General features: G+C 32.1%; 2 protein-coding genes and 2 non-coding genes across 4 annotated transcripts; 1 reads left to right on the plus strand and 3 right to left on the minus strand.

Moving 5' to 3' along the window:
- Window positions 1–43: 43 nt before the first annotated feature.
- On the minus strand, window positions 44–6,172 carry LOC123296788 (60S ribosomal protein L3). The gene is made up of 7 exons (XM_044878443.1): window positions 6,086–6,172; window positions 5,607–5,799; window positions 4,967–5,135; window positions 3,712–3,847; window positions 2,419–2,605; window positions 902–1,260; window positions 44–281 (listed from the first exon to the last, which is right to left on the minus strand). Exons 1-7 carry the CDS (start codon window positions 6,086–6,088, stop codon window positions 99–101), a joined length of 1,230 nt encoding a protein of 409 aa, XP_044734378.1. The 5' UTR covers window positions 6,089–6,172; the 3' UTR covers window positions 44–98.
- LOC123297054 lies at window positions 5,440–5,516 on the minus strand. Its single transcript, XR_006535238.1, has one exon. It is a non-coding gene; the product is annotated as a small nucleolar RNA U43 (small nucleolar RNA).
- LOC123297053 lies at window positions 5,877–5,953 on the minus strand. The gene has a single exon (XR_006535237.1). It is a non-coding gene; the product is annotated as a small nucleolar RNA U43 (small nucleolar RNA).
- A 1,013-nt stretch (window positions 6,173–7,185) lies between the features above and the next one.
- Window positions 7,186–7,937, plus strand: LOC123296791. Its single transcript, XM_044878446.1, has 2 exons — window positions 7,186–7,368; window positions 7,463–7,937. Exons 1-2 carry the CDS (start codon window positions 7,307–7,309, stop codon window positions 7,845–7,847), a joined length of 447 nt encoding a protein of 148 aa, XP_044734381.1. The 5' UTR covers window positions 7,186–7,306; the 3' UTR covers window positions 7,848–7,937.
- Window positions 7,938–13,423: the final 5,486 nt, after the last annotated feature.

A 13,423-nucleotide genomic window follows, 5' to 3' on the forward strand; every position in this document is an offset into this window, starting at 1 on the left:
CAGGAAGAACAGGATAAGGTTTTTTATACACAAAATACAAGAATTCGTTTTTCAAATTTTATTGTAAATAAAAAATACAATAAATAATTTTAATCAACTTAAGATGAAGCACCACCGGCTGGTGTTTTTTCTTCCTTAACACGGTCCTTCTTAAGTTGTCCCATAAATGAAGCTTTATCAGCTGGCGTTTGGAATCGACCATGACCAAATTTGGATGATGTATCAATGAATTTAAGATTAATTTTCTCTAATGCAGCACGTTTGGTATGTACAAGTAATGACTGAAAAACAAATCATACAAATATTTTAGGATAAAATTTTTCAAACCACTTAAGAAATTCTCAACAAATATTTAATGAATCTCAGTCCTATCATTCAACGTCATAGAATTATTCAGAAATAAATTTTTGGCTCTAGATTGTTAACATCATTGAAAAACTTTAAAAGAAGTCATAGTTTTGTCGGGGCACATTTACGATAAAAACTCAACTTTAAAGTATTTTCTAAATCTTATCGCTTAACTAAAAATTAGGGAAAAAACTTTCCCCTGAAAAGTCTGCTCCTTGAACGAGGCACTCGTAAGCAAAATTCTGCAATTATTCAACATTCAAATTAGACAAATGGGATGGACGACTAGTATATACTGTTTGCCTTCTTGAATACTCAAAATAGAGATAATTTTATGCGGCAGTAAATGTTAAATAACGTAAGGGGGTAGGGAATACCCCATGATGAAACTGGGAAGTGAAAGAACAAAATGTATAATGTATAATTATTCCTTTAAGAATATTTTTTCGTGAACTTTTCGTAACAAGCGACAATCAAATAGTTAAAATTTTATCGTGATCCCAACATAACCAAAACTTACAATAACAAAAAAGTGTACAAAAATATCGCTTACCTTTCTCAATGTGATAACACGTTTCTTAGGTCCCATACAACATCCTTTTAGCATAATGAAATCATTATTGACCTCACCATAATGAGGGAAACCGCCCATTGGTGTAATCGATTTCTCTGATAAATCGTATTCGGTTGAAGCATTATTTTTAATGACTTTTCCATCCTTGGTATGGATACCAAGTCCAATACGATAGATTTTCTTGTTCATTTCGGTACGATGATGATAACCTTTTTGACCTGCACGTGCTACCGTGAACGATACACGAGAAGGATGCCATGCTCCAATACAGGCAACTTTACGTAAACCTTTGTGTGTTTTACGTGGTAATTTCTTTGTATGCCAACGTGATGTAACACCTAGTAGTAATCAAAAAAACCAGAACAGAGGGTTAAATGTGTTGAAATCTTTTGATTATGTAATAAAGAATAGGAAAGGAATGAACTCAGTAGGAAGGCAGCATGAGGTATTTCGTCAAGTGAATCAGAAATTGCACATCTCATGTTTTTTCATCATGTTAATAGTTTTTTAGTCAAAAATTATGGTGAGTGGAGATTAAAGTGGCTTTTTGAAAGGTGCCCTTGAATCTTCACCAGCCGAAGTAGCTTTTCTTTTAGTTTTCTTGGTATGTACTTGTTCTCCGAAGTATACAGAAGAAGCCTGGGTAATTGAATAGACGGGGTCGACCTTTAAAAAGGTCTGGAGTGACATCAACTGATGGAAGGTGTCAAGTCAAAAACTTTTTAGCCTATCAAGTTGATAGGAATTTTTATTTTCTTGGTATGCATTTGTTCCTCGAAGGGTAAGAAACTCAGGGTGATAAAACAGGCGGGCTCGATCTTAAAGAAAAATCTGGAGTCTTTGAAAAAACTTGGACACGGTGACTTTTTTGTTTGTCAAATTAGTAGAATAGTAGAAATTTTTTTCTTCATGATTTGTTGGTTTGGAGTCTTTCTTCGAAATGTACAGAGGCTTGGGTGATTGGACAGGCGGGCTCGACTTGTGAACAGGCCTAGATGTCACAAACTGATTGAAGGTACGAAGTTATAAGCTTTTCTTTTTTTTTTTGTAGTTTTTGTTTGGAGTCTCTCGACCTTGAAAAACTGGCGAAATTCAACTTATCTGACTTTCAAGTTAATGGTAATTTTTTTAGGACTTCCTTGCTATGTATTTGTTCCTCGAAGTGTACAGAAAAGACCCAGGTGATTGAACAGGCAGACTCGATCTTTATTTTGTTTTATTACTTTGACTGATAGTTTCAAGGGCGCTTTTATAGGGAGGCACACACACAAAATCATTAGCTATGTTAAATGAAGGTGTGAGTTTTAAAATTCGCAGACAAAAGACAATTCACAATTTTTAATAAAAATAATCCAGCAAAATTAGCAATGTCTAGTTTTTGCCCGATTGTGTTCGAGTTAAAAATAAATTTTGAAGAAATTGATTTAAAAAAAGACTATGTCCACTATCTACGAATAATTTTCTTTTCTAATTTCCTTTCCAAAACTATTCCTTACCTTTGTATCCTTTTCCCTTGGTAACACCAATACAATCAATCATTTCATCTTGAGAGAAAACTTGTGTAACTGGAACTGGTTTTTCTAAATGTTCACGAGCCCATTGAACTTTTTGTTCAATAGTTCCACCATTCAATTGAATTTCCATAATGTGAGCTTTCTTTTGACGTTGTTTCAATAATTTCATCTAGAATTTTTAATTAAAAAATCTTTAGAAATGTCGAAATAAAATAAAATTTTTTTTTACAAAATAGAAATAGGACTGTGCTTAACATGGTTTATCTCAGTGATCATTGCCAGAAAGGCTACACCAAAGCTATGGAATATGCTAACCGATCCACTTGCAATAAAGCAAGGGAATACATGATCTACGATGTCGCGTTAAGATACTGTTATGGAATAGCAGCTCCCGCACGCGGGGTCCTTGAGGAAGGATTACCACTGACATCGAATAAATGAAAATTCCTTATTTTAATCCCTAGACGTTTTCAAAAAGGCTTAGAAAATAAATGCATATCTGTATAAAGGTGAGGTTGTTCGGACACTATCATCGTGTGTTCAGCGTGAGTCTCAGGTTAAGATAATTTGGAGTAGATAATTAGCCTGAACAGATAATGAACATAATAAGTTTTTCTCAAATTAATTTAGCGGTAATGAAAGCTTCTTTCAAAGAACTCTGCATAATAATTTTTGAATTTATTTTAAAATACATTCGTAACTCACAGGGACGTAAGGGCCAAAAACACACACCAGTATCAACTCAATTCACAAGGTTTAAGTCAAAAAAACCTGTAGACTTGTGCTAACTCGAATCCATTGAAGGCATGGCCAACCAGTAGATTAGTGAAATTATTCAGATGAATGAAAATTAATGATTCTTTAAAATTGACATCCTAACCTCAAATTAAGTGGTTTTGAAATGCTTGTTTTTCGCGAATAATAAAATTACCTGGTAGCTAAAAACAACGAACAAATTTCGTAGAAAATCAACGAAAATAGAATTAGGATAACATGTTTTAAAAATAGTTTTGCAATATCTATTGTTATTTCTCAATGATGTCTTCTACATTAAGAGAACATCTATAAAAACTGTTACTCAATACACTTAAGACTTTTTTGTTAAAATTATTTGTCTAACCTGTTTTTTCCTAAGCGGTACATTCTTACTACTAACAAGTATGGTCCTGTTAAGTGTGATTGCCTCTCGTCAGAAAATGAATTAGCCCCCGTTCAAAAACGTCTAAGTTTCCAAATTTTTTATGCGAAAAATACGTGAAATTTATATAAAATTACCTGAGTGTGGGCAATAACACGAATAACTTTACAATATTTAACCATTTTCTTAATATCCTTCTCAATTGATTTACGTCCTAAATCGTCTTGCCATTTTTTGCTTGCTTTTGTGAATGCCTTCTTCTTACTCTTGTACCTATTTGGAACGTTAGAAGTAGAATTCAAAAAAATTATTGCAACCACAAACACACAGAAGTCTCAAAAATCTTTGCTGCGAAAAAGTTAAAGAAAAAATGGATTTGTCTCATCATATTGAGCGGAGACTACACATCCATAAAAATGTTGTGACCAAAAAAACAAACTGCTCAAAGGCAATTTTTTGTCAACAAAACATTTCATAGTGGACTCTCATGCAGCCATTGGAGAGCTATTTTTTGAGATAATTAGTTTTAAAGTTTTAAAAAATTTCAAGAAAATTCGGGTGATAAAATAGTGTTAATAGACGAAAGAATTAAAGCTCTAAAAACGAGCCAACTGTCGATTTTATGAGAAGTACGATGGATCAGAATGCGATTATGTGTGCATCTATAAACTTTGCGAACAGAAGAGGGATAAATGAAAAGCTGGAAGGACAGGTTAAAACATCGATGGAAATAAATCTAATTTTATTACTCGTGGGCTTTTGGGGCCGCTTAACTTGAATATCGCAACAAATACGATACCCTAACTGGTGCCCAGGGAAGGTAGTATACACCTCGTGCCTTGGAGTTGAGAATGTGTTTAAAGAGAACATATTTCGACTAAACTCGTTACTCGGGGGTTTTCGAGATCACTGAATACGAATATCACTACTAAAATGGCTTCCGAAGTATGTCTTAACTCCAAGACACAAGGTGTATACAGCCATCCTTAAGCACCAAGTATCTCGGAAGCCATTTTTGTTTTCCCAGTTTTTCATTTCTACCTCAACATTTAGTTCGCAAAGTTTGAAGAATACACCCTCAAAAATGCTCACAATTTATCGACAGTTCATGGGTTTATTCCTTTATATATAGTTTCGGACTGTGCTTAACATGGTTTATCTCAGTGATCATTGCCAGAAAGGCTACACCAAAGCTATGGAATATGCTAACCGATCCACTTGCAATAAAGCAAGGGAATACATGATCTACGATGTCGCGTTAAGATACTGTTATGAAATAACAGCTCCCGCACGCGGGGTCCTTGAGGAAGGATTACCACTGACATCAACATAATACGGTATCACTATTTTATCACACCAAAAAATAATTTAAGTTTAGTTTAAAAAACTTACCAATTCTTGTAGAAGCGACGACGGCAATCTTCACTTAAATGTTCGGCCCAAACAGTGACCAAAGCACGTAAGCCATGTGGAGTTTCAATGTACCCAACGCATCCTACAACAATCATTGGTGGAGTTTCCAAAATTGTTACAGCTTCCACAATTTCTTTCTTGTTTACCTCTGTACAAAAACAAATACTTGATTAGGTTTTTTTTAATTAAATTATTAAATTTAGCCTAGTTTGTAACACTTAGAAATACACGTGTTCATAAAATCTACATAAATCAATTGACTCGACATCATGCTCGAGTAGAAGCCTATAATTGACTTTCGAAAATCAAATAAGATTGGAAACCAAAAATGTCAATTTTAGACCTTTGTTAACTCTGAATTGAAATAATTTAGCCTACGAGACAAAAGAATTGAACTCAAAGAGCAAACGCATTGAGAAGTGGTTTGGAAATATAGATGAGAATTTGAAAATTTACTCAGACCGCCCTAGAATAGTATCCACATGATTATTCAGGTAATAACCATAAACAGAAATATCTAAATCATCACAGTAAATTTGTAACATTGAAATCAGTATATACAGGATCTTTCAATAATTGAACTGTACACTTTTCACAGAATTCACAAAAATGTACTTACTTGAACCAGGTCTGTCAGCTTCACGTACCACGTGGGTCATACCAGCTTTGTAACCAATAAACGCAGTTAAATGGACTGGTTTGGTTGGGTCATCTTTTGGGAATGCCTTAACTTTACCACGATGGCGTTGGGATCTCTTTTTAGGATAGAATCCCATAGACCCATGTCGAGGGGCACTAAATTTACGATGAGACTGTAACGAAAAAAATAAAAATTTTAGACTAATGTTTAAGAAAAACCACCTAAAAGGTTGTATTGGACTAAGAAAATTTACTCAGACCGCCCTAGAATAGTATCCACATGATTGTTCAGGTAATAACCATAAACAGAAATATCTAAATCATCATAGCGAAATTTTCTTCGAAAAATGAATTTAAAATTTATTTAGAAACATTAAAAATTTAATTAAAACTTGAGTTAAATATTAAATTATAATAAAGATTACTAAGATAAACTTAGATTTTGATAAAAGTACTTACCATTTTGAAATCACAATATGAAATGAACGATGGCTACGTTTTTCCGTGACGACTTGGTTGACGTAGCTTCACGAAACACGAACAAGTCTAAACCGGCTGTAAATAGTCATGCGTAACATAGGAAACGATAGATTGTAGAATATGTTCGACTAGAATAAAATCTAATTAGGATTCCGTCTTCTGTATAGTAAAATTTTGTAACTTTATAATATGTATTACAAACTTTTTATAAATTTGCTTTCGTGTTTGTTAGTTTAAATTATTGTATTTAATACGACTATGGAAGCGGTGGCAACTAAATTTCTACCAACGTTTCCACCATATTTGATATATATACGTTTTATAATTTACAATAAAAATTTGGTACATACAAGCTTTTATAACACTAAAATGTAGATACTAATTTTTTTCCTGTTATTCATGTCCGTAAAAGCTTGAGAATGATTTGGAGCGCCTCGAGTGGTAACAAATATATAATCATCATCATGATTGGCATTCTTCTACTCCTGTCCAATTGGCGCTTTTCATTTTTATCCACTGACCTTCATTTTTCTTTCATCTTCTATGTCCTTTATCCATATTCTTCGAATGATCTTTTGAAGAATCACCCTCCTTGCAATGATTCATCAATCTTTCCAAGACGTCCTTAGTATATTAGATGTTTACGAAAAAATGATCAATAACCGAGGGAGGAATTAAAGCCTTGAAAAATATAACTGGCACCGATTTGAATTTTTGCTCAATTCATTTATAGTTTCTCAATAAAATGTTCCGTACAAAAATTGCTAGTATTTTCAAGAAAAAACTTTTAAATTTAAAATTTTTGCTTTAGGAGCTAATAGCTGTTCGGATACTATTAAAAATTTAACAAAATTAGAGTGAGCATACTTGTTTGCTATTAAAAAAATCAACAATTTTGTTCGAAAATACCCTTCAAAAACTCAGTGGGTTCGCGCAAATCTAATTTGGTGTGCCAAGTTTTAAACACATGAGATTCAACACACCCAAGGCCAACGGGCCAACATATCGATACATACTATCGAATATTGAAATTGATATACTACGATGGACATATCGTATGTTCTATCATCCACTTGACCTTTTTTTTTTAATTCAAGGTCTATTTATATTTTGATTTGAAGATAAAACTAAAAAATGTAATTAAAAAAGTACAAAAAAACCAAAATAAACTTCAAATAAATAAGAAAAAAAGCACCAATCATGAATTTTTTAACTAATTCCATACGTACAAAATGTCTACAGATATGCACAAACTTTCGAAGGTACGTATTTTTTCTGGAATGCAATAGTTTGTATTTTTTAATTAACTTTCTAAAAATCAATTAAAAATTTACATAACATTTTTTTTTCCTGTAGTGCCAGATATATTTCTTTATCGAAAATAACTCAGAAATCAAATAAAGAAAGAATTGAACCAGAAGATGGGCCAATAAAATATTCACGTAGTGAAGCTGCACAATGGCAAGCCAGAGATTCTCGTATTGGTGTACGAACTGAAATGCCATGGTTTCAACCGTATGTAATATCGTTAAGTTTAGGAATATTTCTATTATATTTTTGTGTATTTCGTGAAGAGAGTGATATCGATATTGGTTTAGATCGAAGTTTATTTGATCATATCGAAGGACTCGAAGAGAAACAGATCATGATACGTATTAATTATAATCGTGAGCATAATTTAGACACACGAGCATTAGAAGAACGTTTAGCTGAAATTCACCGATTAAAGAAACAATTGTAGTTAGTTAATTGTTGCGATAATGATTGTTGTTGATAATTTATAAGGATATAATTTATTTTTTTGCTTTTTAAATAAAAAAATTTTATAAAACTCAAAAGTATAATTTATTTTGCAACCCTAAAGCATTTTTATTAGTCCAAGCAATGGCTAATGGATCTAAAATTAAACGATAAGGAGCTATTCGTACAGAATCGTGTCTTCATCGAGAATACTTTTTAAGATAAATTATCTGAAAACTAGCGTGAATAATTATCTGCAAGTTATAAAGGAGTTGGTTGGATTCTGAAGTTTTTTGCCCTTGCGTTCAAAAATGGAATACAATTGCAGAAAACGGAAATATTCTATTCACGCTAGACACCCGTTTATATACGTATAACGGTATAGCCTCAGACAAAATTAAAGGGTATAGAATATCGAGGTCGAATAGCCAAAATGAAATAAAAGATGATCCAGTCACAAACAGAAATGTTTGTAATTTCTGGATCAATTTTTACAAGGAAAAACTTCGCGTCCGCGGAAAAAGTCCGCGGGACATCATCCTTTTTGTTAAATGATCAATACATACTTAAAACTTCATGAGTGGTTTCTTTGTTTTGGTGAGTCTACCAAACGTTTTCTACCACTTTTTTCGCAAGTGCTGCGCTTTCAAATGATCCCGATAACGTCATATTTAAGCTATTGTTATGAAAAAACGCAAGAGGGAATTTGTCGGACACTATGACCACTTGCTAACATTTGCATGGATCCAAATTTCAGCTCAATTGGAAACGAAGAAGTGGGTCAAATTTTATATTCTAGGATGTAAAAAAAATCGATGAGCCCTAACTTTTTGCCGCCTATAAATAAGCTCCTGAGGCGATGTCGATGATGAGCATTTTCTTTCATAGGACATATATATGGCAGATCAACCATTTTCGGGATAAAGAGGAGTGTAGAAAAATGGAACCTAATCGTTCGGAAGCAACGGTAAGTCAAAGCATCCTTTTCCATTTTTTATAAACTGCGAAAAATAGTGGCAAACAAAACTTTTTGGTACTTTCTATAACCGGATAAACTCAAGTACGATTTTCTTGTTACAACATGCACTTTTATGGAAATATAGTGGCAAACACCGCAGACTGACAGTATGACACAGTAATTAGAAATCAAGCGTGGAAGAAGGCTGTTTGCCAAATTACTTTCCATAACGACCGCATAAACATTATACAATACTAGGGCAGAAATTTCGCTTCGAAACTAACATAACGGGCAACGTATGGCATGTGTATAAGGGGATTGCCCACCTCCCCCCCCCTCTTTTATATTTTTGCTCCTGGTCAGCACAAGGCATTAACATCAATTTGGAGAAGAAGTATTTGTGTTTGTATGTGTATATACATACGTACGTACGTTCGTACTTGTACACCGTGATATATCCTAGATATCCTAGATTCAATATGACACGAATAAAAAATGATATCGACTTCGTTGAGGTCAAGTTGATTGACGTGTCGATCGAGGCGTGTTAATGACACAATATGATCCAAAAAGAATTTCATTCAAAAGAATAACATTCGGTCGAGTTTTTATTATTTTAATTTTTTATAACTATTTATTACGCTGGGAAGTTATTCGTATGAAGCTCAAGGGTAAACCTACCCACGGCTTGTTATATTAATGAAATTAATCGAATTAAATAATTTTATTCCCAGTTGAACAGTTGAATTCTACTCATCTATGTTTTAAAGTATTTTGAATCCTAAGGCGGGAATTAAAACATGGTGACATCGATTGATGGAATGCGCAAGTAAATAAGAAAATATTGATTTGATTTGTATGTCAAGTTTCAAGCATAGAGATAATACCATGAAGGCTATAAAGAAGGAGAACGATCGCTATGTACTAAAGCATTAGCGCACCTGTCCCTGAAAGTTTGTAGAATTTATAGTTCATTTTTCAGCCACCAGCCGCGCTGTCGTCGGTAAGTTAATGAGACAACTTAGCGATCCCAGCGCCTCACTTATTTTGTCCATATTTTGGGGACAATATTTTCTATTGCGATCGTTCTCCTTCTTTATAACCTCCATGTATAGAATTAATAAGCTCTGTTATATATAACCTCTTTGGTTTTTTTGTTGTTATGTGAATCAAGTGAATGGAACATAGATTCCGTTATGTTATGTTTTATATTTTATTATTCTGTGACATAGATGGTGAATGAACCACACAAAGAAAATGGAAAATAATTCATTTCATGGAGAAAAACAAATTAAAATCGAAAAAGACTTAAATATAGAACTAGTATTAATCAAAAATGAAATAATTGAAGAAAGTGATACAGTAGATGATGAATATATTAAAGAAAAGACGCTAGAAGATAGTAAAGAAGCAAATGAAGGAAGTTATTTGTCCTGTGAAAATATTAAACTTGAACAACAAATAAATACAGAATTAATTATTAAGGAGGAAAAATTAGATGAAATTATTGTAGACGATCAACGAACTGAAAATGAAGAACATTTTTCATGTATTGATTGTGGCAAGACATTTAATCGCATACAACTTTTAATTAAACATCAACGAACTCATGCAGAAAAAAAACTTTATTCATGTGAAGTTTGTGAAAAATCATTTAATCTAAAACATAATTTAACGAAACATTTACGATTACATACCGGAGAAAAACCATTCTCATGTGAAGATTGTGATAAAACATTTACACAAAAACAGCATTTAATAATACATCAACGGACTCATACAAGAGAAAAACCATTTTCATGTGAATTTTGTAATAAAACATTTACACAAAATTCACATTTAATTCAACATAAACGAACTCATACGGGAGAAAAACCGTTATCATGTGAAATTTGTAATAAAACATTTACGTATCACATTCAATTAACTCAACATAAAGGAGTTCATACTGGTGAAAAATCTTTTCCATGTGACCTTTGTAATAAAACATTTTCATGGAAACATAATTTAACGAAACATAAACGAACTCATACAAATGAATCGTTTACTTGTGAAATTTGTAATAAAACATTTAATCAAAAATATAGTTTAATTGTACATCAAAGAAAACACACGGGAGAAAAATTATTTTCATGTGAAATTTGTGATAAAACATTTACAAATAAAAGTCATTTAGCTTCGCATCAACGGAGTCATACCGGGGAAAAACCGTTTGAATGTGAAGTTTGTAATAAAAAATTTGGTTACCAAAGTGTTTTAACTGAACATAAAAGAACTCATACCGAAGAAAAACTTTATTCGTGTAAAATTTGTGAACAAACTTTTACTCAAAAAGATGTTTTAATTGTACATAAGAAAACTCACACTAGAGAAAAACCATTTTCATGTGAAATTTGTGATAAAACATTTATTTACCAAAGTCATTTAGCTGAACATCAACGACATCACACTGGCGACAAACCGTTTGAATGTGAAATTTGTAATAAACGATTTATTTGGAAACAGAATTTAACTCGACATTTACTCATTCATACTGGAGAGAAATCATTTTCTTGTGAGCTATGTGATGAAACATTTACTCAAAAACAACATTTAATTCATCATAAACGAACTCATATTGAAGAAAAATCTTTTTCGTGTGAATTTTGTGATAAAACATTTACGTATCAAAGTCAGTTAGTTCAACATAAACGATTGCATACAAAGGACAAACCATTTTCATGTGAAATTTGTAATAAAACTTTTACATATCGAAACGGTTTAATTGAACATTTCCGAATTCATACGGGAGAAAAACCTTTTTCATGTGAATTTTGTGATAAAGCATTTGCTCGGAAATTTACTTTAATTAAACACAAACGAATTCATAGACAAGAAACGTTGTTGAAATCAGAATCTTGTTGAAAATTTCTATGTAATTTTAAATAAAATAATAACTTTTTATTTGATAAATTGATTTTAATTTTAATTATACCAATACCACAATCATTGAGGCCTTTTTACTTCACAAAAAATTTTCAACTGCCTATCTTTTATAGTTTTGGAGAAAATGGACACCAAAATTTTATCCTAATTTGAGCCCTCAAGGGTAAATCATGATCTTTACGACAAAAAAGGTTTTAAACAAAAGTTGTTTTTTTTTTATAAGAAACATTTTTTACATTTAACTTTTGTTCAATCTATGACAGTTTAAAATATAGGTTCTACGGACCCAAGACTCAATTGCCCTATGTTAATCATTTACGAACTTGGCCTCACTTTTTACGTCCTTAGCACGCTATACAAATTTCAGCTTGCTATCTCTTAAAGAAGAAGATGCACTATTAAAAAACTATTCGCACAAAAACTGTTACAAAAACAATCTTTGACTCTGTACAAGATTTAACTTCTCTCAATCGTAGCGTGTACTTTGACATTTATTAGTTTGAAGGTAAAACGCAGAGGAGTCCAACAACACCAATATCATTAAATTTTAATCAATAGAACGCAAGCTATGGGTCAAAATGCAAAAAAATCATTTTCCAAGATGGCGGCGAAAGGGTTAATTTTGGGAATACGCAAAAGATTTAAGGTCTCCAAACAATTCCCTATTAAATAAACAAATAAGAAATCTAGTGTCACAAACTTTTGGGTCGCTCCTCTTCGATTTTCGTAAATGCACTAGTCTAATTCTCAAAAAACAGCTGACACGTAGGCATATGTGCCTTTTATATTTTATGAGACAACATTTGTACAAAAATTCAGCTTATTCCGTTAGATTCCGAGATAAAACCTTATGATGTATATATGAGGTATATGTACTTTTTATTTGAAAGAATATATTATAGAAATTTGTATGATCTATGACCCCGGGCAAACGTACCCAGCATATTCGCTGAGAGGCACGCATTAGAATAATAAAAATTTTCTATTACTCGATGAGATTTGTTTTGATATCATTATTCCATTTTTGGTGCGTACTTTTAAAGGCACTTGATCATTCGAGTGCCTCACGTTTGGACATTGTTTAATCACTTACGACCTTTTTACCGATTCGCTTTTGTCTAAGTCTCGAACAGTTGTCAAAAAACTATACAAGTAGACATATCAAATAATTTCCCTCTTTGTCAAACAGCACTGTTAAACAAAAGTAGAAGATATATGGCGTCTCCTCTCTTGAATAGTATTTGACACACTGCTCGAAGCAAAACAAAAAAGAATCGTTTTTTTTTATTAAAAGGTCTATTAAAAATTATTGCTTTCCAAATGGATCATATAGAGTATAGACCTTTTTATTTTAAAATTACAATTCACTTTTGTTCCGGACTAATAAATGATTATAAGCAATGTGATAATATACCTACTTATAATAATCTGTGAAAAAAATGAAAACTTTCTGATTGTTCAAGGTCGATATAATCCAAAAGATAAATGCTGAATTAATCCAGAAAAAATCAAACATTTCATTTAAAAAAGATTTTAAATGAAATGTTTTTTGAAAGTAAAATCATCATGTTTTTAATTGATTCTTTATTGAATAAACATTTGGATTCAGGGAAAAAAACAAAGATAACATCTTTTCAGAAAAAAAATACAAATTTCCATATTTCCTTGTATTTATCATTACGCCATAACTCGTA

Source organism: Chrysoperla carnea, chromosome 3, assembly GCF_905475395.1.
Source record: "Chrysoperla carnea chromosome 3, inChrCarn1.1, whole genome shotgun sequence".
Lineage (NCBI taxonomy): Eukaryota > Metazoa > Arthropoda > Insecta > Neuroptera > Chrysopidae > Chrysoperla > Chrysoperla carnea.

Coding starts and splice junctions, on each gene's coding strand:
- LOC123296791 (XM_044878446.1), top strand. CDS start 7,307: ATGAATTTTTTAACTAATTCCATACGTACAAAATGTCTACAGATATGC. Junction 7,369..7,462: donor ATATGCACAAACTTTCGAAG/GTACGTATTTTT, acceptor TTTTTCCTGTAG/TGCCAGATATATTTCTTTAT.
- LOC123296788 (XM_044878443.1), bottom strand. Junction 5,136..5,606: donor AGCTGACAGACCTGGTTCAA/GTAAGTACATTT, acceptor GTTTTTGTACAG/AGGTAAACAAGAAAGAAATT. Junction 3,848..4,966: donor CGTCGCTTCTACAAGAATTG/GTAAGTTTTTTA, acceptor CGTTCCAAATAG/GTACAAGAGTAAGAAGAAGG.